The 26,482-nt window shown below is 41.7% G+C and overlaps 1 protein-coding gene across 1 annotated transcript in view; it reads right to left on the bottom strand.

Annotated features, from left to right (window-relative positions):
• The window catches only part of LOC122811525, a 1,751,548-nt gene that overhangs the window by 540,108 nt on the left and 1,184,958 nt on the right, over positions 1–26,482 (bottom strand). The window contains exon 10 of the mRNA XM_044083457.1: positions 12,634–12,796. Within this exon, the coding sequence (XP_043939392.1) occupies positions 12,634–12,796 (163 nt within the window). The remainder of the gene's footprint in view (positions 1–12,633; positions 12,797–26,482) is intronic.

Here is a 26,482-nt window from a genome sequence, read left to right as displayed (position 1 = left end):
TCACAAAAAAATGGAGCCAACTGCGTTACTAATGGCAGCAGCAGCTTCCATAGGGACTGGGCACAGCATTTTGACAAGAGAAGCCTTCCCTCCTCCCTCTACCAGGATTGACAAAACTGGATATCCATTGCGACCTGAGGGGACCTCAACAGCTGCAGGGGACATGGCTAGCCTCTGGGTCCATACTGGCTGTAGTTGCTACACCTGAGGGATTCAAGGTAAACGATAAGTGGACAGAGGTACAACAAATGGTAACAGCAGTGTCATCCACTTGCAAACTGCTAGTCTGCTGTTGTGGCAAAGGTTGTTTGCTTAACTATTTCTTTTTGTACCTTCAAGAAGGACCAAGCATGGGACCTTTAGCTTGTTCCACGGCCAAGCCGAAAGTGGTGCCACTTTCTCGGGAAAGAGGAGCAGCAAATGCCAGTGAAAACTAAACATTACTTTTTTTCACAATAAAAGGTAGTTTAAAACACTTTGCTACCCCCCCCCCCAAAGTAAAATAATTTCTGTATAGAAAAAATGGTTTTCAGTTACTTTACATAGTGTTTCAACTAAAAGGAAAAAAGTGAACTCCCTTTTAAAAGTATATCACAGTCTCATGAAAGTCTATTAAAACACACAACTCCTAGCTTGAAACTAGCTTTCATGAAAAGAAATTTGACAATACGCAAACAATTAGAAAATGGAAGGGTTTTCCCCAATAGGAGCTTATCTACTCAGCAAAGGATCAGCACCAAACCAAATGATCTTCCAAAGCATTAAAGGAGTGTATTCTTTGGCAGCATCAAAGCTCTGAAGAGTGTGACATCCAAACTTGTCTTTTAGTCAATTAATCTTGAGAAAGTTATAATTCATATAGCTTAGGCTACTGCAGTAGTGATCAATGTGAAGAACATGCATAATTTACAAAGACAGTACCATGTTGAAACAAGGATTTTATTTTGCTGCAGCAGCATACAGCTTGTAGGGAAATCTGTGCTACATTCATCTACTGCTCTAAAATACAGGAACTTTTTGAGATTAGTAATGAATGATTGACTTATGTAATATTTTTAGTGTGCTTGCTTTAGTTTGGAATGGATGGCTAAGGAACAACATTCAAAACACTTCATTGTTATGAAACAGTCACATTTTGTGTATCCTTAGAATAAATGGTGAGATAGGTAGACAACATTTATCAAGGTAGTGTTATTTTACATTGTTTTAGCAAAATAGGCAAACTGATGAAATGGAATTACAGAATGTGCAAGCATAAGGTTTCTGTTCTATTAACCATTCGACTTTCTAAATGTTTTATTTCCCTCTATTCATGTTCCACTCTCTTCTAGCCTCAATACAAGCCATTTCTCCCACCCTACTACTACTCTGTCTTTTAACCATTAACCTTGACAATGGTCTTGACTGGTGGAACAAAATGGGACTGCCATATATGGTCAGTGGAGATGGGGATTTTTTTGATTATCTATTCCTTCCCCCACTAACTGGTTTGTGTGTGCAATGGCCCTAGGGGCATTATGCATATATTTCTAGAAGACAAAGTGCATAGTGCTCTTAAACTTTGGCAGGATACTGTATCACCAAGTATCAGCAATGGAACATTTGAACCCCACCCCCCAAAAGGGTGACTCAGTTTACCACCAGCTTTCTCTGACTTGTACAACTCAGGATCCAGTATTCTAACTTTGGCTGCTGGTAACGCATTGAATTTCCTTTCATCTTCATTAACTTGACTAATTATTCATTTATTTACTGTTTACCAGGGTATAACTCTGATCATATTTGACCATTTGCAAGCTCATCCCAGATTAAGTAAGATTAAAGGTATAACTAAATTATTCTGTATTGTATATAACAGATATAAAAAATCAAAATATACATATACATATAAATACTTACATGAAGGTTTAAAAGGGAAGAGGATCAGGAGTATATAATGCACAATACAGGTGTTATAGGTGAAGTAAATGTGGTACAGCCAAACACACACAGCATATACATGTATGGAGAGAAATTTTAGCAGTAAAGTTAGGAGAAACTGCAGAATACTAAAAATTACAAATTAAGAGCCAACAGGAAGAGTGGATAATGGATACATAGGATTAAGCTTTTAACTGCTACTACTCTGAATGGTAATGTTTAGCAATTGGCAACACACATTTCTAATTACATTTCCTGTACACAACATAGAGAACCAAATCAACCTGTTTTTAAAAACTCAGTTCTAGAGATTCTGATTTATAAAGTACAGTTGTGTACACTTACCATAAATGTAGATGTTTGAGTGTGTTCACTGTTGCAAGCATCACATTTGGGTTATCCCTGCCAGGGTAGCCCTCGGCCGGCCCGAATACCAGACACTTAGTAGTTCTGCGTCGGTTGCTGTTGCTCGAGGACTGACATCAGGTCGTCAGTAGTATAAAGAAAGGCAGACAATGCTATTACATCACTTTTTCTTGCTCTAACCTGTCAGGAGCCGCCAAGTATGAGGCCAGGTTCTGGTGGAAGAAACCCCACCAGTGGAAAATAAATACCAATATGTCCCTTGTAAGGAAAGGAGAACAAGTTAGAATGGTAATGGAAAACAGGACTGCAGCAGTGAATACACTCAAACATCTACATTTATGGTAAGTGTACACAACTGTACTATGTTCTTCGTGTTTCACTGTTGCAGTCATCACATTTGGGTTGATACAAAGCTGAGGAAAAGGGGGGGCAGTCAATGAAACTAGGGGCTGGCTAGGATGCCCTGCAAGACTACAGAGGCAGACCGTGCCCTGGATTTGCAGAACAGAGGCAGGTGGTAATGCTTGGCAAAAGTGTGAACAGATGTCCAGGTGGCAGCCTCCAGGATGTCGCTGGTGGGGACTCCTCTGAGAAAAGCTGCAGAGGTGGAGGCTGCTCAGGTGGAGTGTGTCCTGACCCCCTTGTGGGGAGGCTTTCCATGCTGTTTGTAGCAGAAATGGATGCAATTTGCTATCCATTTGGAAATGGTTTGTTTGGAGATGGCTTTGCCATCTGCCCCTGTAGCAAAGCTAACCAGCAATTGATCAGACTTTCTGAAAGATTTAGTCCTGTCTAGATGTGATTTGAGCTGTCTGTGCACATCTAGATAGTGAAGAATCCTTTCCCCCTTGTTCTAGGGATTTGGAAGAAAGGTGGGCAAGTGAATGGATTGGTTGAGAGCCAGACTGGACACCACCTTGGGCATAAAGGATGGGTTAGTTCTAAGGGAGACCCTGTCTGCATGGATGATGATGAAGGGTTCCACAGCCATGAGTGCTTGCAGTTCAGAGACTCTTCTGGCTGATGTGATGGCCAGAAGGAATGCGGCCTTCCAGGAGAGAAATTTTAGCTCTGCAGAAGAAGCTGGTTCAAAAGGGAGCAGAGTGAGCTTTTCCAATACAAAGTTAAGGTCCCAAGCTGGTGTTGGTGCCCTTCTGGGTGGCCTCAAGTCGGTAACACCTCTTAGGAACTGTTTGATCAAAGGATGTGAGAAAAGGGGTTGCTCAATGGGAAAATGAGCAAAAATAGCAGAAGCATGAATTTTTATAGAGGAGAAAGAGAGGCCACTGTGTAGTAGGTCAGCTAAGTAATCCAGGATGAGAGGGAGGGAGGGCTGTGCTGTATTGGGTCCCTTAGCCTGGATCCAGGTGCAGAACCTTTTCCATTTATCAGCATAAGACTTTCTGGTGCTAGGACGTCTGGCCTCACGGATAACATCCAGAACCTGTTTACTGAGATTGGCATATTGGTTCGGGGTTAGGGAATAAGCCAAGTTGCCAAATTGAGTGTCTGCAATTGAGGATGCATGAATTCCCCTTCCCTCTGGGTCAGGAGGTTTGGAATCTGAGGAAAATGCCATGGGGGTACCGGGGACAGGCTGCGCAGCAAGGGGTACCAGTGCTGCTGGGACCAGTCTGGAGCTATCAGAATGGTCCATGGTTTTTCCTCCCTTATTTTGAGCAGTACCCTGGGGATGAAAGGTAGGGGAGGAAAGGCATAGACCAATAGATTGACCCAGGGGAAGGACAGGGCATCCACATTCCAAGCCATGCAGTGATGCTCCCTGGTGCAGAATTTGCTCATCTGATGGTTGGTGTGGGAGGCAAAGAGGTCAACCTTCGGGGTTCCCCATTTCTGAGTTATTAGGGTGAAGGTACTTCTGTGGAGTTGCCACTCATGGGGGTCCAGAAGATTTCTGCTTAAGTGGTCTGCTACAGAGTTGAGGGAACTTGGTAGGAATTGTGCTAACATGTGTAGTTGCATGGCAGAGGCTGTGTTGCCAAAGGGTCAGGCAAGGAATTAAAGGTAGAAGAGTTTCCAAGTCTTGAGAGTGTTGGCACCAAAGGCTCTTTAGGTACCACTGAAGTTTCCTCATATGCAGTCTGGCACATGGAATGCGTAGCATGCAAGATGCCTTGAACCCCAGAGCTTGCAAGATCTTCCTTGCAGTTAGCTGGGGACTGGTGGCTAGTTGAGAGAAGTAGGCTGTCAGGAAAATGCATTTCTCTGGAGTAAGGTATGCCATCTGGGATGCTGTGTCCAGACTTGCTCCTAGGAAGATTATACTTTGGGTGGGCACCTGTTTGGATTTCTTTTCATTGATTGTGTACCCTAGGGAGGTTAGTAGGGTCTTTAAAAAGGCCATGTGCTTGAGCAGCTTTTCTTGGCCGTCTGCCTGAATAAGGCAGTCGTCTAAGCATGGATAAATCTGAATATTTCTTTGTCTGCAAAAGGCAATGGCCAGAGCAAGACATTTTGTGAAAACTCTGGGAGCAGTTGATAAGCCAAAGGGAAGTGCAGAGAACTGAAAGCATTGAGATCCTGCCCTGAAGTGGAAATATTTCCTGCATAATTCCCTGATAGGAATGTGGAGTGGAGGTAGGCCTCTTTTAGATCTAGGGTGGCTAGTCAAGCATCCTTGGAAATCATGGGTAAAAGCTGGTGGAGGGTGAGCATTTTGAATTTTGGGATAACCAGGAAGGCATTTAGAATGGATAGATTGAGGATGGGGCACCAGGTGCCCTCTTTTCTGGGTACCAGAAAAAGTCTGGAGTAGAAACCTTGGACTAGCTGTTCTGCAGGAACATGCTCTACTGTCCTCAGAGAGCAGGGCAAGGATTTGCTTTTGAGCCTCTGCCCACTGATTTGCTGGTAGATCTGGGAACCCTTTTGAGGTTGGACGGGTCTGGAAAGAAAATTTGTATGGTTCTTGGTAATGGTGGCCCAGGTGCTTAAGTGAAAGGAGAGTTTTCCTCTTAGAGGTAAGAGGAAGTGGGCAGAGGGAGGGGGTGGATGAGGAGAGCCATGGTGAGTTCTTACCATAAGGGTGTGGCTTAGAACTCCCTGGTTTTGAAGTGGAGGTAGTCCACTGCTTAGATCTCTGCATTCCCTGGGGCTGCTATCTGGGGGGGTCTGCTTCCCCGGGGCCTAGTCTGGGCCAGTTTACTCGTAGAAAAGGACCGGTGTTTGTAGGGAGAATGCCTGCTGGACCTGCAAGAAATCCTTAACTGCAGAGATTTTGCTTTTTCTTTCTTTTTTAAGACCTCTTCTGCCTTAGTGCCAAATAAGTTATCTTTGTGCAAGGGGCATCCAACAATTTAGATTTGACATGGTCTGGCAGGAGTTGTTCCTTAAGCCATGCATGCCTTCTAATGACAGATCCAGTGACTGCTACCCTGCAAGAAGTTTCTAGGGCATCAGAACCACAGTGTAAGGTGTGTTTAGTTACTTGACTTGCAGAATGCATTAACTCTTGTAAATCTTTAGATTCTGCCCAAGCAGGAAAGGAAGACATTTTATGTTTAAGGAGTTCCAAGGTATGTTGCTAAAATTTCAGCATATGGAACTGACAATTTAGTGCTCTGACAGCAAGAGTAGCTATGGTGTATACTTTTTTACCCCATCTGTCCAATGGTCGGGAATCCCTGTCTGAGGGGGGTGGGATTCTTAGTAGAGGTTGCTTTAATCCCTTTTGGCCCTTGAGAAATAACCTTAGGGTCAGCTGTAGGATTTTTAAAAAGATATTTGTGAGAGTCAGGGACTCTATAGTACCTGTCTGGTTTTCTGGGAGCAGGAGGAAGGGCGTCAGGAGTCAAGCTGGATTCGAGGAAAACCTCCTCCACAACATCCATGTGTCGGGATTCGGTAGTGCGAAGTACTTCCTTGGTAGCCGGTGCCTGCTCAGTGGCTCAGGACCCATCCAAGGTTGAGATGACTGCAGGATCCTTAGTTGAAAAAGAGTTTTGAGGCATACTGGACTATGAAAGGGTCATGATAGCAGCCTGTGAATCAAAAAAAGCAGGCACAGGGGCTGCAAAAGCACCTCACTGAGTACCAGAGAACTGGCGACTAGCTTAACGGAAGCATTGTCGGTAGGTTTGGACCTGTGCAGTCTGTTTCTGTCTAACTTTACATTTTTTCAGAAGATCTGCTGTCGGATGGCTTACTGAAGCTACAATGGAATTTGAGGACTGTAAGCAAAAATATCTGGCTACAATAAGGGCCAGACGATGACTAGTTCTGGTGTTGAACAAAGCACAGAAGCAACGAGGGACGTTGTGGTCTGGGCCTAAATAAGTGATGCAGTAAGAGTGGAAGTCTCTGTGTGCTATTTGTTTTCCACAGGCGTGACAATTAACTTTTTCTGACATCTGTTAGTGCAAGAAAAAAGAATCCCCAATGGGGTACTCAGCTTTAGAAGACTTCAACTTCAATTCGGTAGACGAAAAAGTACAGTTTTGTACCTACCATAAATGTAGATGTTCGAAGATCCACATTGCTGCAGTCCTGACACTTGGGTAGTCCGCTGTCCCAGTCGGCCTGAATACCAAAGTATAAGGCTGACGTCGGTCAAGGCGCATTAGTCTGACGTCAGGACGTCAGGGTACAAATTCGCATGACCGACGTCATTTCCTCAGTCTTTTCTTGCCCCAGATGTCAGAAGACCCTAAAAAGATAAGGCCAAACCAAAAAACAACAACACACCAAACACCCTGTACCAAATATATGTACAATATATACAAAGTCAGAAAGGTACAATCCCACCCACACAACCACCCCTAAACACAGAGGGGAAGGAGGGAGGGTAAATTGGACTGCAGCAATGTGGATCTTCGAACATCTACATTTATGGTAGGTACAAAACTGTACTATGTTCTTCATCTCACATTGCTGCAGTCCTGACACTTGGGTAGAATCCCAAAGCAGAGGTAAGGGAGGATGGCAAATCACAAAGAAGCAGGAGCTGACAACATGCCCTGTAAAATAGCAGTGGCAAAACCAGCCCTAGATTTAGAGTAGAGAGGAAGGTGGTAATGCTTAGAGAAGGTATGCACTGAACTCCAAGTAGCTGCCTCCAAAATATCCTTAGTTGCCACCCCCCTTAGAAATGCTGTTGAAGTGGCAGTAGCCCTAGTGGAATGAGGCCTAATCCCAGCTGGAATCTCCTTGCCATGATGGGAGTAACAGAAAGTAATGCAAAACCCAATCCACTTAGAAATAGTTTGTTTTGACACAGGCTTACCCTGAGAACTCAAAGCAAAAGAAACAAACAACTGCTGAGACTGCCTAAAATCCTTAGTCCTGCTTAAATAATAACGTAATTGCCTGTGTACATCTAAAGTGTGCAAAATCTTTTCCCCCTTATTTTGGGGATTCGCATAAAAGGTAGGCAAATGAATAGTTTGGTTTAAAGCCACACTAGAAACCACTTTAGGCATAAAGGAAGGATTAGTACGTAAAGATACCCTATCCTTATGAAAAATCAGGAAAGGCTCAACCACCATAAGGGCCTACAATTCAGACACCCTTCTTGCAGAAGTAATGGCTAACAAAAAAGCAGTCTTCCATGACAAATATTTCAATTCAGCAGTAGCTGCAGGCTCAAAAGGTTGTAGAGTGAGTTTCTCCAACACAAAATTGAGGTCCCAAGCAGGAGTAGGAGCTCTACGTGGGGTCTTATATTCTTTGCCCCTCTAAGAAATTGCTTGAACAAAGGATGAGAAAACAATGTTGGGTCACAATCATAGTGAGCTGAAATTGCTGCAGCATGAATCTTAATGGAAGAGAAAGACAAACCTTTGTCCAATAACTCAGTAAGATATTGAAGAGCCACACTCAAATTTGGCTCAAACATCCAAATCCTTTGCTGCACACCAAAATAAAAATCTCTTCCATTTTCCTGCGTACACTTTCCTTGTACTAGGTCTTCTGGCTTCCATAATCACATTCAAAACTTGTTGAGGAAGCTGAGACCTGCTATGGTTCAAAACAGAATATGCCAGGCTGTTAGATGAAGAGAGTGAAGCTTGACATTGAGTAGATGCCCGTCCTTCTGAGACAATAGGTGTGGAATCAAAGGTAAGGGCCATGGAGGCTTCCTTACCAGACTCCTCAGCAATGGGTACCAGTGCTGCCGAGGCCAATCTGGAGCTATTAAAATCATCCTTGGCTTGTCTTGTCTGACCTTTAGGAGTACCTTTGGGAGGAGAGGCAGAGGTGGAAAGGCATACACATGAAGATTTTTCCAACTGAAAGAAAGAGCATCCACTTTCCAGGCAGTGTGATGAAACCTTTTCGTGCAAAACTTTGGCAGCTGGTGGTTTAGTGGAGAAGCGAACAGATCTATGTCTGGAGTTCCCCATGACACTGTCAATGTCTGAAATACATGAAGATCCAGTTTCCACTCGTGGGGATCCATGATTTGCCTGCTTAACACATCTGCTAAGGAGTTCTGTGCTTCTGGCAGAAACCTTGCTTGAAGATTCAGTTGCAAGCTTAACGCAGTCTCCCACAAAATCATTGCTTGCCTGCATAGAGGATAAGAATGTGTTCCCCTTGTTTGTTGATGTACCACATGACAGTTGTGTTGTCTGTTAGAATCAACACCTGCCCTGGAAGAAGTAAATCCTTGAAAGCCAGTAATGCAAACTGGACTGCTAACATCTCCTTCATGTTGATATGTAGATGCTGCAGTCTGGCAGGCCACTTGTCTTGTATCCACTTTCCATTCAGATGAGCTCCCCAAGCTGTGTCTGAGGCATCTGTCGTTAGAATCTGACTCGCCTCTGGCCGGGTCACAGAGAGTCCCTTGTTTAGGTGACATTCCTGAGCCCACCACAAAAATTCCTTTTGAATGCAAGGTATTATTTGAATGACAGTGTCCAAATCCTGGCAGTGCTGTGTCCATATTGTAGCTTCCTCATATGCAGTTTGGCATTGGGAAGTACCAGAATACAAGATGCCATGAACCCTAAGGCTTGAAGGACTGTCCTTGCAGTCAGCCCGGACTGATGAGATAGTTGATGGAAGTAAAGAAAGATTCTTTTGTTTGTCCGGGGTTAAAAGGCCATCTGGGTTGCTGTATTCAGTCTCACACCCAGAAAGCACATGTCTTGAGAGGGTACTAGACTGGACTTTATTTCGTTCACAGAATACCCTAGGCATCTTAGCACTGCTATCACATATTCCAAATGCTGAAGAAGCACGTCCCTTCCTTGAGCCAGAATCAGGCAATCGTCCAAATAAGGATAGATTTGTATTCCTTTTAGCCTGAAGAAAGCTATCACTGGAGCCAGAACCTTTGTGAATACTCTGGGCGTAGTAGATAAGCCAAAGGGCAATGCAGAGAACTGATAATGAGAATTCCCAGCTCGAAAACGCAGATACTTCCTGCAAATTAGTCTGATAGGAACATGAAGGTAAGCTTCCTTGAGATCCAAGGTTACCATCCAGTGATCTTTGCCCAGCAGAGGTAAAAGCTGTTGTAACGTCAACATTTTGAACTTGGGAATGTCCAGATAAGTGTTGAGGATAGACAGATCCAAAATTGGTCTCCACGTGTTCCCCTTTTTTGGTACTAGGAACAGGCGAGAATAAAATCCTAGGCCCCTTTCTGGCACAGGAACCGGCTGAATGGCCCCTATTTGGAGCAGCAGAGAAATTTGCTTGTGAGCCTCTTTCCTTTGTTGAGGAGGAATGTCTGGCATGCCTTTGAAAGGAGGCAAGGTATGGAAATAAAACCTGTAACCGTGGTGAATGATATCCAATACCCATCTGTCTTGGGTAATTAAACTCCAGTTTTCTTTGAAAAGTGCCAACCTTCCTCCCAAAGGTGCTGCCAGACGAGAAGATTCTGGCAGCTGAAAAGGCAGGTCATTGGGTCTGTTTACGAAAGGACTGACCCCTGCCCTCACCAGAAGACTGAGCAGGTGAACTCCTGTTCTAGGCCTAAAAGAACCTTGAGCTCTGCCCCTACCACGTCTAGACCTACCCCTAGACTGGGAATCATAAGCAGGATATGTCCACCCCTTGGTAGGCCAATTTCTACTAAACTTGGAGGCTGAACCTGCAAAAATCTTTAACAGTCTGCATAGACTTAGCCTTGTCTTCCATTTTCTTTAGAACTGCTTCCACAGGCGAACCAAACAACACATCAGATTGTAAAGGAGCATCTAAAATCCTCGTCTTCACATGCTCAGCTAAATTCTGATCCCTCAACCAGGCGTGCCTGCGAAGAACCGAACCAGTGGCAGCCACCCTCGAAGAGGCCTGCACAGCATCAAAACCACATTGCAAAGAATGCTTACCCACCTGTTCAGAAACATGAACTAAATCCTGCAACTCTTTACACTCAATACCTTCCGCCAAAGCATCTACCTTAGACTTTAATTGTGAAAGGAGATAATTTTGGTATTTCAACATGTGGAACTGGCAATTCAAAGCTCTCATGGCCAAAGTGGAAGAAGTATACACTTTCTTTCCCCATCTATCCAAAGCCCTTGCCTCTTTATCTGGAGGAACAGGATTTTTAACAACAGAAGCCTTAACACCTTTAGGCCCCTGTGAAACAGTTTCTGGGTCTGCCCTAGGACTCTTAAAAGATACTTATGAGCTTCAGGCACCCTATAATATCTATCCGGTTTAACTGGAGCAGGAGGCAAAGAATCAGGGTTCAGAGAAGCCTCTGCAAAAACATCCTCCACCACATCTAGAACAGGAGGTATAGCTAAAGGCCTATGCTGGGGTAGAAACAAAATTCCCTAAGCCTTTTCCTGGAATCAGAGAAATCCTGACCTTCCCATTTAAAATGCTCCCTCATGGAATGAAGAGTCTCTGAAAATGAAAAATCCTCAGGAGGAGAAGCAGAAGGAGTAGAATCATCTACATCAGAATCAGAGTAAGGAGAATACTCCTGCAAGTCTTCAGCCGAAGACTCAGAAGCATCCGAACACTGCTCAAAACTCCCAAGCTCAGGTTCCACCCTAGGCCTCTTATCAGGACGGGGCATAGAACCTCTAATCATTGTAATCAAATCTTCTGCCATCTTAAGCATATGCTTCTTAGGTACAGACCCTGAAGAACTAGGGGTAACACCTGAAACAAAACCTGGCCTGCCCCTGGGAGAAGCCTTGGAAACAGCAGGGAGGGCCTAACCACCTTAGAAGGGAGGGAAGAACAGCTACCTGAGAAGCCCCTTCCGCCTGGCCTACCTCCTGAGAGGTCACATCTTGCAGTAATAAAGTCTCTCCTGGGATTCCAAAGAAATTTCTGGCTGAACCTCTGGCTCCACGAGCCCTCTAAAGAACCGGCGTCCGACGGACGGTTCTTCCAGCCTAGGCTTTGCTGTTTTGTCCTTGCGCTTTTTGGAAGCGGGCGCCGGAGAATCCGGCGGCATTTTATAATTACACCGCTTCCCAAAACTAACCTGGCACAATCTAATCTTCTCTTTATAGTGCGTTTGTTAAATCTAGCACAAGAGCGACAGCCAACAACGTCGTGCTCAGGCCCTAAGCAAGGTATACACAAGGTATGGTAATCCCTATGAGGTATCTGTTTCCCACAAGAAATACAGTTATTCACTTTTTCTGACATCCGGTAAAATACTGAGGCAAGAAAAAACCAAAATATTCCCCAACGGGGTACTTAGCCAACTTGGATTCGGTCTGAAACTCCGACTTCGGAAAATCTCAGAACGCCAACCTGCACTTGCAAAACTGCTTCTGCATCGGACCATGTGGCAAAAAAGACAGAGGAAATGACGTCGGTCATGCGCATTTGTACCCTGACGTCCTGACGTCAGACTAATGCGCCTTGACCGACGTCAGCCTTATACTTTGGTATTCGGGCCGACTGGGACAGCGGACTACCCAAGTGTCAGGACTGCAGCAATGTGAGATGAAGAACATCTCAGGTAAGAGTCCGACCGGTATTCATGCGAACTGCTTCTGCTTCGGGCTCCACAACAAGAAAGATTGATGTAATGGTGTCGGCTGCCTTACTTTATACTACTGATGACTTGATGTCAGTCCTCAAGTGACTGCAACCGATGCAGAAATACTAAGTCTCTGGTATTCTGGCCAGCCGAGGGCTACCCTGGCAGGGATAACCCAATTGTGATGACTGCAACAGTGAAACATGAAGAACATCTGGTTAACTACATAACGGGAGAAGTTTCATAAAAGAATCAAGTCTTTTCTACATATCTAGAAGAGGTGAACCATAAAATGTTTTTGCAATAAAACATACCATACTTCAAAGTTCTATGAATGCCATTTTAATATATCCAAGCAAATTAAGAAATCAGGATATAAATATAAATCAGATTTTTTTTCCACTCTGTTCTCCTACCTTGACTTAAGTCGTCTTTCAGATTTTTTGCTGCTTCTTCGTCTCTGGATACTGGCTTTGGGTGTTGAAGCAATTATATTACTCATATCTGTCATGGAAAGTTCAAGGAAACTTCCAGGGCTAGAAGGCACATCAATGGCTACTACTTCAGAATTACAATGAGCTGAGAAAGAAAATATCAGGTTCAGTTATTTCCCAATAAATTCAGCAGTCAGTAAATTAATCAAGTGTGCAGAGAATTATTATTTTACTCTAGCCAGTCATCTAAGCTGAAAAGGACTGGTCATGGGTACCTTATTACAAGGAATTCTATATAAACACACAATGAGTAATAACCTTAATAAGGCTGGCTTTGTAATGCCATTTAACATTTTTCTATCATAGTGATTTCAAAGCTAAAATAATACCTTATATGAAAATAATTTAGACTGGAGCACTGCAAATATTTTCAATACAGCCATCTTAAAATGACACCGCAGCCAGTACCACCTTTTCCCAAATACAATACTAACATGATAGATGGGATACTGAAAATGAAATTTAGGATTAAAGCAAACCTGAAAAGGATACAAGGAGAAAATATCAATTTGATCATTCTTTCCATGGTTATTCATGCAGACATCATTCTTGATTACTTTAGTCTCATTATATGAGCCACATCTTGTTTTACTCAGCACTGGTTAATGACTTTACAAATATTCTATGTCACATTTAAAAAAAAAATCAAAAAACATCAATATTGCTGCATCTTGCTCAATGAATGATCAATCATTAATCATAGTCTTTACAGTAACTCTCAATTAACCAGCACCCATGGGGATTGGTGGGGATTCTGGCTGCTTGAGAGTTACTGTTAAAAAAGGGACCTTGTAAATACTGTACCCTATATGCTATACCATATCATAAACACTGTATTGATTTGATTTTAATATTGAAATACAGTAACAAAGCCTGGCTGGAATAATATTTTAAACTTATATTTCTACTAGGAAGCATGGAACTTGGAACATTTTTCAGTGGCATGCCGAGTGAACTGGAATTGAATGAACTGACCAGAAAGAGACAGTGAATGCATGTATGAAAGCAGAAGTAACTGCGTGAGAGATCGAGAGATGTATGAAAGATGAAGAGTGTGTGTGAGAGAGAGAGAGATCAGAGAGAGTAAATGCATGCATGAGAGCTGAAGAGACTGTGTGTGTCTGTGTGACTGAGTCGGAGACAGAATGTGCAATCTAATGCAAACTGAGCGAGTATGGAGCAAGTGCTGACATTTTAGTGAATTGACTTGTTTGGTTGGACTTGTTATGTTGGGGGGGAGAGGGAATTTATTTGTATCTTCATTTTTAACACTCAAACTCTAAAAATGTAAGATATGTTTCTACAGGGGGAAAACAGTGCAACACATGAAAAACTGAATTGTTCATACTGTACTGAATTTCTTTGATTTTTTTCTGGTTGTTTGAGTTCCAGTTAACTTACTGCATTACCTTTACTTACATTTTACAAATGGTAGACTCTGATAAAAAGTAAATTTTGTTTGCAGTTCTGATGGTAGTAGTAAGCATGTAAACTACTGAACTGCTAGATATATCACTTCTGAATATAGCTATGAGCTTAGAATGTTCTTGTGTAGCAGCACATCAGGTTAACAGTTTTGAAAACATGTAGAACACAAAGCTGTTATATTAAAATCAATGGCAGTTTTTGCTGTTCTGTATGTGGAGACCAAATGCTTTACAAATGTGTGTTCCACTTAAAGACAGACAGCAATATCTTCCTGATTTAGCAATAAACAATCTCAAAAAACTCCAGCTTTACTCCGTCGCATATCGCCTACTCAGAGGCGATCTCTGCCTAACATACAAAGTTATGTCAAACCCAGGGCTGTTAGACATGCTCCAATTAAAGAAATCCCAATCCCTCTGAGCTACACGCTCTAGGGACCTAAACCTTGCCACACAATAAACAGAACATGCTAGAGGGATAGATTCATGTCCCAGAGATTTCCCATACACTTGAACAAGCTACCTATCTATATTAAACTAAGCTCCTCATTAGCACTCTTCAAGAAAAATCTTGATGATTAGATGGGAGAGAGGAAATTCATCCTAGGGATCACCTCTGTGGCTTTGCTCAACATGGGCACAGGAAAATAATTTTCTTAGGTGGCGAAAGCCAGGGTACATTTTTGGCTAGGCTCATATAGGCCCTAGGGCCAATAGCCTAGTACCTACCTATGAACCTATGACAGAAAATAGCTCTAAAGAACTCTAACCATACAACCCCATTGACAGAGCTCTAAATTCTTACAAACAGGAGAATATTTAGACAGGGTACTTTTAGCAATTAAACAAAAGTACAGAAACATTAAAAAAAAGCTAATGTTAAGATGACACTTTGCACCATGATAGCAGAAGAGCCGCAATTTAAGAGTTAATTACTTTGGTTGGAAGATGCACTCGCATTCCATCTGCAGGCACTCTCATGGACGTCAGAAGGATATACAAGACCTTCTCTCAAATGTTAACTGTAAAGGCTACCACCACGGCTGTGCTTTTATCAATGCCATACATTTTACAGGTATTTAAATAAATGCATCTTTAGAGTCAAACCATTTATAACAAAAAAACAGAGAGAGAGAGGGTAGCAGTACTAGATATGCTACACTATTTGGACAGTTCTGCAATTAAATCAACTAGAAATGAATACAGCTGTAGTACTCTCATTCATAATCACAAATTGGTACATAGTACAGTAATCTAAATGCTTAGTAAATCTGATTTACCATACTGCAATAGTATAGGCTGCTAACTGACTTGTTAATTTTAGCTCTCTTCAAACTTCACATGCTCAGCCTTTGAGGTAATCTTTTCAGGACCCACAGATTGTGATCCTGGAGATTTAACAGAGGTGGTTAAATAATCTCAGCACAACACTAACAAGCTCTTCCCTCTGGAGGACTGCTGGTTCATATGTTCCATCTGTGTGTGCCTCAGAACCTCATAGTGGTCATCAGTTCTTCTCGGGCAATTGCTAACTCCAATGTTAATTATTTTTTTTTTTTTACCAGTACTCATCCAAATGAGTACTGGTAAAAAAAAAAAAAATTAACATTGGAGTTAGCAATTGCCCAAGAAGAAAAACTGATGACCACTATGAGGTTCTGAGGCACACACAGATGGAACATATGAACCGGCTGTCCTCCAGAGGGAAGAGCTTGTTAGTGTTTTACCAGTACTCATCCAAATACTTGACGCAGTGGTGGTACAGCAGTAGCGTTGTTACCTCATAGCAAGAGGTTCTTCCGTTCGATTCTCGGCTTGGGAGTGCCTTCTGTGTGGAGTCTGCATGTCCTCCCTGCGGTTGGGTAGCATTCATAAGACATGCGTGCGTAAATGGGCGTGCCTTCATTGAAGGTTGGGTGTCGAGCTGGCACCCTCTGCATTTCGTAAAAATCTACTGCCAATCATTAGCAGACCGGAGTTCTGCTGTGGCGACCCCTTACCGGGAAAAAGCTGAAAAACAACCAACCAGTACTCATCCAAATGAGGTTAGAAATTTTTAATGAAGCAGAAAAATAAATCTCAAGAAAAGATGAGAAACATACAGACTGGTTTCAGTATATAGCATTCATTAGTGTATATAAACCTTAAAGTACACTATTAAATAAATAATGCCTCAAACATTACTAGACAAACGTATTGATTATAAATGCTTACTGAGACCAGGTGACAACCCACCTAATCTAATTATCCAAGATTTCTCTCTCTGATTTAAATTATGATGCCATCTTGCCTTATTAATCCTGTGGCCCTGAATTTTGCCAACAAACAAATTGTGCAGTAGAATGTTTAATGGATTGAAAGCCATCGTGTTTTTTTGATTATTAATGCATGTTGAATTTATGTTAATCACCAATTTATATATTATTAGTATACCTTTCCAGATTATATATTTTCTGAAATTTTTCAACATGGATCTTATGGCTACATTAAATGGCCTATCTGCAGATAAGGATGATATACAGGTTTTTGGGGATACTTCCCCCCCATTGACATACCATCATTAGATTAACAGTAATCCTGATATGCTATGCATTAATGCATTTTCTAAATTAACAAAATCTATGAAGAGTTTACGTTCTAACATTGGGCATCTTAAATTGTTTAAAGTTTATAAAATAAAAGGCCTAATGCCATGGGGATTATGTAGACATTTACACTCCCTAGTTAAACAAGCTGATGATATTTTGTTAAAAGAATAGGAGGAAGCCCAACAGACAGCTTCCATGCAACTGGTTGAAGTGTTGCTTGCTTTTTGAGTGTAGTGTTGCCAAATCTATAACAGAGGTTACAAATGTATGTGATGAGGTCAAATGTTATGAAAAACAATCATCTTTAAGAAATTGCTTCGGTAAACTAAGGATTTGATGGAATTTGAGAAACAGTTAAAGGAAAACCTGAATGTAATAGGGACCTCCGAGATTACAGTCAGAGTAAACCTTCTGGTTTACAGAAAGCTGTTGAATTTCAATACCAAACAAAAGAAAAAGGTAGAAATATATTCTTAAGATGACTGAGTGCCAGTGAAAGTTCAGGGGAAGATTCTTCTTTGGCAGCAGATACAGATATTGACTATAGGCAAGGGCCACCAAAAAACACAATTTGGTGAACCCTTTAGGGCCTGAAGAAGGGATTGTCAAAAACAAACAAGGTCTCCACCATTAGAAATCCTATTGCATCTGTTAACACCAAAGTAGAAAATGTATGTAATGTACACTATTTCTTCTGTGCAATTAACCAATTTAGAAGTACAGCTATTGAATAAAGGACTGAACTTTATTCCTGGACACTTTCTGTCTGAGGATGTATTTGCCAATGATGTGGTTTGTTTTTGTTGACTGCTGAATTTAAAATTACATTTTGGAGTGAACAAAACAAAAGATGGTGATTTTCAGAATAAGTTCATGTTTCGGGAATCTAAATTTATGCCCCCTACCAACAAATATGTTGCCACATTCCAATAATGTGTACTGAAGGATTTACATTTTAATTTGCAATCTAAAATGGACATTTTAAGCAACAATTTGTCCAAATCCGAACAGAAGGCTCTAAATAACCTTAAAAATACAAATTTGGTAATAACTTCAGCTGCTAGTGGAGGTGCGGTAGTTTTGGATTGATCTATGTATTTAGCTGAAGCGCCAAAACAACTATCTGATTATTGTTTTTATTTAAAAATGTTGATAGATCCCACTAGTAAGTTTAAAGCTAACAGATACATTTCTTCAGTCAGCTGTAGAAGAAGGTATTATCAGTAAGGATGTGGCCTTTCATTTAAATGTTCTAAACCCTTTGCCACAATACCTATACCTGTTGCCAGAAATATCTAAAGATTTAATTAAGCCACCAGGCAGACCACTTGTTTCAGGCAATGGCTCACTAACAGAACCATTGTCAGTGTTTCTCACCAAATATCTTAAAACATTACTGAAAGGTGTACGATCTAGGATTAAGGACACTACTGAGTTTTTGATTATTATACAATATATGCAATTAGAACCAGACTGGTACATGTGCACTTTAGATGCAACAGCATTATATACTAATATACGGCATTGGACATGCCTGATGGCATTAGAGTATTGGCTTAATCGTACACCATTATATAGTCCTGGATTCAACACTCTTCTTTTGTGTTTAACAGAGCACGTGCTCAATAAAAATGTTTTTTTATTTTAATGGTGAGAGTTATCTGGAGTTGAAAGGTACAGCAGTGAGGGCTTCCTTTGCCCCCATTTATGCTGTACTATTCATGAGTTAACTTGGAGGAATATATAATTGTCAGTCTATTTTTGGTTGTGATATATATATATATATATATGGCACAGGGACTTGGATGACTGTTGGATGGTGTGGAGATCAGACAAACTATTTGACTGAATTTAGTCATTACTTAAATAAAAACAAGTGGGGCATTTTATTCACTGTCAAGTATGCCAATAGGATATATTTTTTGGATTTGGATATTACTAAAAAAAACTGATGGTACTTTAGATAGTAATGTCAGTCAAAACATCCTCAGTTCAACACAGTGTTACATGCTTCTATTTGCTATCCCAAATACATTATACGCAATATTCCTAAATCACAGTTTCTATTTATTAGGAGAATTTGTTCATCTGAATAGGCATCTGAACAGCAGCAATGTGATATAATAGGGATAATAGTACTCAATTTTTTAAATTAATTACAGAATCAAGATAGGTCTCAATTATTACAATATAGGAATAAGGAATCCACAGTTTATAATGTTATTAGATTAATCATCAGTTATGGAAGAAATACAACTGTATTTAGCAATAAAGTACAGAAATATTGGAATATATTGTCTGATAAGCTGTGTGATATTTTAACACTCGGATCTGTCTTCTTATACAGAAGAGGTAAAACACTGGATGGTGTATTTAATCATTACAAGAAAAAATCAAGTTATAAAAGTCCACAACAAATGATGAATGGTAGGGATATTTTGGTTAGTTGTGTACCCTAAGGGCACTGCTCAAAATTTAAATTTGTATTGAAGAGTAAACAGTTTACAAGTAGTAATACTTCTAAAATGTATAATATATTCATATATTTGCAAATTGCAGCACTGACTGGATTATATGTTTGGTCACATGTACATGTTCTGCTTTTCATGTGGGACAAACTTCATGTCTCTTTAGGATAAGTATTTCTGAACATTTAAGTGACATTAAAAATAAACATTTGTAATGCTTTATATAAACACTCCATGAAACATTCTACTGCACAATTTATGTTTATTATTGACAAAATTCAGGGCAGCAGGATTAATAAGGCAGGAAGCCATAATATTTTGAATCAGGAGAAGAAATCTTGGATAATTACATTGAGTTGTTCTCACCTGGTCTCAATGAGCATTTATAAATCAACCAATAACAGTTTTTCTAGTAATGTTTGAGGCAGTACTTATTTAGTAGTGTAATTTAAGTTTTGTATACACTGATGAAGGTTATTATGCCAAAACCGGTCTGTGTGTTTCTCATCTTTTGATGAGAATTATTTTTCTGCTTCATTAAAAATTTCTAACCTCATTTGGAGGAGTGCCGGCCATTTTTCATTTTGTTTACACTGGATTCTCTTTTACCCATTGTGCCTTGCCGTATGTACAGAAACTTGGGTTTGGAAGTTAAATTGCTGATTCCTACATGCTTCCAAGAATCTGACCATGGTCATCCACCCTTCTCTGGGTTTGGGTCTGGCCATGTTTCTAGTCATCTAATTAACTTTGGGTTGGGTCAGACAGATTTACTTATTTAGAATTCAATGCTTAACACTAAGAATTTATAAGAACCTGTCAAAAAACAAAGCTAAACATTAAGAAATAGTAACTGTATAAACAAACATAAATGTGACCAAAAAAGTCTGATCCTGTCAGAAATGCATGCAGCAGTTTTATTGGTATAAAACATCACATTTTCAAAAATTCAAGGACTGAAAATTATTATATATTCCTTTGCCAGGCCTACACAGTAAACTCTCCCAAATTAGTAAGACTTCAAAAGCTTTAGGAAGAGGGACCCAGTCTCATATCCATATCTCAGATAGAAGCAAAATGCAGAGGCCAGGGACAAGATAAGAAAAAGATGGCCAGCCTGAGCTTCCAATTCATGCCTTTGGAATGACCAGCAGGCACATACCTGACAAGTATGTATGCGACTTGGGTGTCTATACACTGATATTTTGTAGATAAACTCTTAAGGGCTTTTATTACGCTAACATTATTTAGAATGCTCTATTGCTTACCAGTGGGAGTGGGAAGCACTGAGCGGCATTTTTGTCCGATTTGGTGAAGTTTCAGCCAGAAACTAGTAGTCCATTGGTCGTTTTGGGCCAATTCCTAGCTCCCTTCAGCCCCCTGCTATAAAACACGCTAAACTGTACTGCTGATCTAACCAGCATATCCTATAACTGAAAAGTTCATCTCTACTTGATTCCCAAGTAGACTATTCTCTATCTGTAAAGCCTAGCACTTACTCCTACAGTACTTGCACCTTGATAAAGCACTCTTATTATAGATAGTACCCCACCAGCCCAAAACCCACTTCCCCCGGAGTCCTTTGAAAGTTCTTTATCTACTACTTCTAGTATGTCGAGGACTCAGTTGCTAGTGTCCTCTCCAGCTCAACTGGTGAACCTGGGAATATTGAGGCAATGTTACAATTGCCTCATGTACACAGACAATCCTCTCCTTCTCCCACAAAACACAAATACATGCGAGAGATGCAACTATACGGCCAAACTGGAGGCTGAGCTCTCTCAACATAGGACTGGCAAGACCAGACAGGAGGAGAAGGCAACCACACACAATACATACCCAGTCACACATGGTACCATCACAACTTCAAATCATACACATACTCACACAAAGACATACTCGGAGGCTCTGGTCAAAAATTTACCAAAACAGCAGAGGCCACCAAAGCAGACACCCAAACAAATACCACCTCACGACCCAACACATGCAACACATAGACCACACAGTCAGAGTGTCAAACAGTCACAGCCCTTAAGGCCAAACAAAATGCCAGACACACTTGTCATTGGTGATTCCATAGTCAGACACACTGACGCCCCGCTCACCAGACTGAGTAAGGAGAAGGTCACAGTAAGCTGCCTGTCGGGCGCTAGAATCCGCCACATAACGCAAGCACTCAGGTCTCTCAACAGCAGGTACAAGTACGACTCAGTCATTGTCCACGCTGGTGTCAACGACCTGAGACGCACCTCCTTGGACTACATGAAAAGGGACGCCGAGGAGCTCTCTGGTTATGTAGCCCAGGCAGGTATGACCCTGACCTTGAGCAGTATCCTACCTTCACCTAGAATGATGCCACAATACAGTGATAAGATGATCAGCTTTAATAATTGGCTTAAATTCTGGTGTCATTCAAAGGGGATCCAATGTCTGTCTGCCTGGGATGACATGCTGGACAAGCCACGCTGCTTCAAGGGACGGCTTGCACCTGTCACCCCTGGGCTTCCGGATATTGGCAAAGGCTCTTGCCACCCCATAGTGCCTTTTTTAGGCAAGGCTCAAATTCTAAACCTACCACCCTAGAACACCAAAAGGAAAAAACTAAGGGTAATGCTGCTCAATGCCAGAAGTCTCAATCTCAAGATGCACGCACTCGAGGCCCTTCTCAATATGGAGAACATCGATGTCTGTGCTGTGACAGAAACCTGGTTCAAGGCTCCTGAGAGCACCCCAGCACTAACAGGTTTCACCTCATATCATGCCCGCCCCAAAATCCGCACAACACCAAGAAAGGAGGGGGTGTCCATATTCATAAAGGACACCCACACCTCAAGGTTGGTGGCAACGCACGATGCATCTGAGACCATCCAGGTGCAATTAACCATAGGCAAGACTGCTCTGCAATTTGTAGCATGTTACAGGCCACCCTCTCAAACTCAGGAACCTCACATGGCCTTCCTGAAAACATTGGAGGGGATAAATGTATCTCCAAACACCATCATACTAGGTGACTTCAACTACCCTAATATAGACTGGGAACACTACTCAAGCCCGAACACTCTAACCCAAAGATTCCTGGAGTTCATAAACTCAAATGCCATGGAACAACTAGTCACCATCCCCACAAGAGGTGAAAACATACTTGATCTCATCATCACGAACATGGAATCAAAATGTTCAACACCGGAAGTATACCCCTCACTGGTGAGATCAGATCATAAACTAATCTCGCTGGAGGTCCTCATCCCGCCCCACCTGAAACAAAAAGACCACAGTGAAAAACTTCTCAAAAGCCGATTTCACACTTCTAAAAACTAGTGTGGTCTCCTTTAAGGCCCCTGAGCCAGTGGTAAACATTACTCAAACCGCTGAATCACTTACAAATGCCTTCTACCAGCACCTACAGGACTGCATGGATCAGGCAATCCCAAACAAAACTAAGACTCTCTGTACCAAAGGCAAGCGTCCAGTCTGGTGGACCCCAGCCATAAACAAGCTCTACAACAAAAGGAGGAAGCTACTACAAGATAGAGCAAAATCCTTGAAAGGTAAGACACCTTTGATCATTATAAGTAAAAACTAAGAGCTCTCATAAAATCATCCAAGGCAAATTTTGAGAGAAAAATCGCCAAGGACTCTAAAGACAATCATAAGGCCTTCTTTAGCTATGTTAGAAACCTAGGAGGAAACTCCCAGATATGCTCAGAATTAGTTCAAAATGATGTGAAAATTACTGAACCTACACACATTGCTAACATACTGGCTGACAGGTTCAGTGCAAACTTCTCCCCTCCCCCAAAAGGAGAGATATCTATTCCAGAGGATTGTAGCCCCCAAACATCTCCAACGCCCAGGTGAGAACTGCCCTCACTAAGGCAAAAACACAGCATCCATGGGACCGGATGGTGTCCCCGGCTGTGTGCTTCATGAACTCAACGAGGAATTAAACCCACAGTTAGGACAGCTGTTTAATCTTAGCCTCACCTCAGGATACGCACTCCAAGGAGTGGCGACGGCGACTGTGGTCCCACTTCATAAGGGCGGTGCCTCCACAGACCCTGGAAATTACCGCCCCATTAGCTTGACAAGCCTTATCTGCAAAGCCATGGAGAGGATCATAATGGAACTCATAAATAAAGACATAGGGAACTTGCAGACTTTGGATCCAACCCAGTTTGGCTTTGTCAAAGGCAGATCCTGCCTCTTAAACTTGGTTGACTTTTTCGAGACAGTCACCAAGGCCATTGATGAGGGAAAGGCAGTCCATACAGCCTACCTCGACCTGGCAAAGGCCTTCGACACAATACCCCACTCAGGTATCATCGAAAAACTCATCAGCTTGAATGTAAACCCATACATCACAAGATGGGTTGCAAACTGGCTAAGCGACAGAACCCACAGGGTCAGAGTTGCTGGAGCCATGTCAGACTCAAAGCCTGTCACAAGTGGTGTCCCACAGGGCTCAGTCCTGGGTCCACTCTTGTTCGGCATCTACTTTTCTGAAGTACAAGCAAACACAGGAGGGTTATGGCTGACAAAGTTTGCAGATGACGGCACAACGGGCCCCATAGTCGAAAACACATCTGACACAGATATCCTCCAGAAGGGCCTCACAGAAACGGATAACTGGTGCCAGAGCCATGGCCTGAAGTTAAACGCCAAAAATGCATAGTCATACCCTTCGGGAAAAACAAGGTTACCCCTAGCTACCATATAGGTGACAATCCACTGAGCACAGAAAAAGTCATCAGGGATCTGGGGACCCAAGTTGACAGTAGTCTTTCGCTTGACACTCATGTTGCTAAAGTAGTTAGGAAAACCTTCTATATCGCCCACCTGATCATGAAGGGATTCACATCTAGATCAAGGGAGGTCATCGTCCCCTGTACTCATCACTCATTAGACCTATGATTGAGTACAATGCCCCGTTCGAATGTATCTGACCAGACACCTGATGCAGCTTGAAAGGCCCCAAAAGTTCCTCACCAAAAGGATAAAGGGTCTCAAAATATGTCTTATGCTGCCCGACTGAAAGAACTCCAGCTTTATTCAGTCTCATACCGCTTGCTCAGAGGTGACCTGTGCCTGACATATAAGGCCATGTCAAACCCAGATTTGATGAATATGCTTCACCTCAAAAATCTAGATCCCTCAGAACCACAAGGGCGGAGACTTAAACCTTGACACGGTTATAAATAGAACGTGCTGGAGGGACAGATTCATCACCCAGAGACTCCCTATGCTGTGGAACAAAATCCCGGTACATGTGAGGCAGAGCACCTCGCTGGCCTTGTTCAAGAGGAATCTTGACCAATGGATGGGAGATCGCAGATATACCCCAGGGATTACTTCAGTGTCACTGCTTGACAGAGGCACAGAAAAATGATAGGCATAGTTTTTATTCAAACTAAAGGGGTGGCGAAAGCCACATAACTATGGGCTAGGCTTATAAATGCCCTTGGGCAGATAGCCTAGTATGAACCTATGAACCTATGAACCTATACTTGTTTGAGATTGTTCTTATATATACTTTAATATCACAGTCTTCAACAACTAATGCATGAAAACACTAGAGGTAACTTTTGTGTGTTATAGTAACAAATACAGCCAATAAAGTCAATGAAGTTTCTACAGTCCCTCCCTGTTAGGTACATATGATCATCACTGTATTACTTTTTTGCTACCTAGTTTCCACAGCAGCACACAGTTTCAAGAAATATAATTTTTAATAAAGTTAATTAGATGTTATTACATTAGTTGCTAGATAATGTCAACTGGCCAAATTAAACTGTTTCCTCTAACAGTAATAATGGCTACTCTAAGTCTGAGCACATACTGAAACAGTATAGAATCCACTGCTAATGAGAAGCTGATCAGTTTTAAAACTCCTCTACTTTTATGTGGGCCTCCAGCCTGAAATAATTCTAAAAATGAAAAGAATTGTTGAAATAACAAAAATAGATTAAAATGAGTAAGCATTTGTCTCAAAAATAAAAATTTAGAAACTGCATTCTTCTTACAAAAAAAATGTACATTACCTTGTTTTTGGCACATTACTATGCCTTGTGTGTGGAGTCTGCATGTCATCCCCGTGATAGAGTGGCCTCCGAAAGACATGCGTGAATGGGCGTGCCTTTGCTGAAGGTTGGGCATCAGGCTGGCAACTCAGCACCATAAAAATCGACTGCCAATCATTAGCAGACCGGAGTTCCACTGTGGCGACCCCTAGCCGGGAAAAGACAAACAAAAAACTAGGGCTCAGGGTCCTGACTCTCTTCCCTGGGACTAGCCCACTGTCCCCATATCATTAAATTTATTGACCAAAGCATATTACCTGACCCACACCCACCAAATATCATACATTCTGTTGGCCAGAACATACCACCTGATTCTTTACTACCCATACCAGCCAATACAGTCAAGCAATTAAAACCTAATAAACAATTACAAATGAGAAAACAATCTTTTTCCCCATCCTTCAATCAATCCCATACAAAACAGGTGTGTTGCAAAATTTTTTGTAGTTTCTTCCTCCCGTTTCCTTTCTATACTCTTCCACACAACTATTTCACAACTCCCATCATGCATACACCTCTAATTTGCCCTAAAAGGAACTTTAACTATTCTTAACCAATTATTTATGAACCACATCCATTCTACACTCCAACCAAGTCTTCCAGAAACATCTATTTGCCACCTGTCCTCAGATACATCTCTCTCTACTGCACAGATAAAACCGTACTAAAAATATGCATTACTAACCTACACCAAATACAAAACCTGACACTTCAATCCAACTAAAGTACCAACACACTCTCTCAATAACCTTAAAAACTCCACCAACCCCAATAAACTAGTAGAGAGCAGAGATGTACACCCCAATCCTAGCCTAGCCCACCTATGCAAATCTAACACCTAACCCCCTGCATAAATACTCCTCTCCTCAACAATCCTCAAATACAGCAAGCCCCAGTTTCTTCCTCCAGCCTAAAAATATATAATCTCAGTGTCAGAAGCATCTGCAATAAAATATCAAACCTTCATTCATGGACTAAATTCCATGAACCCCACATCCTGGTTATCACTAAAACCTGGTTAAGACCTGAAATTAAAGATGACGAAATCATTATTCCCAGTTACACCATCATTAGGAAAGACTGAATACATTAACAGGCTAAGAGTGAGGCCATCATTCTCAAGCCATCATACAAATCCATACCCACCTCCCAACTATTCCACAATACAACAATGAAGAAATATTAATAGCCAAACTTCACCTAAACAATCA

The sequence above is a fragment of the Protopterus annectens genome, chromosome 1.part0 (assembly GCF_019279795.1).
Source record: "Protopterus annectens isolate FY-2018-M chromosome 1.part0, PAN1.0, whole genome shotgun sequence".
NCBI classification, from domain to species: domain Eukaryota; kingdom Metazoa; phylum Chordata; order Ceratodontiformes; family Protopteridae; genus Protopterus; species Protopterus annectens.
Note: the sequence above shows the minus strand (reverse complement) of the source record. Positions and strands in the feature narration are given on the sequence as shown.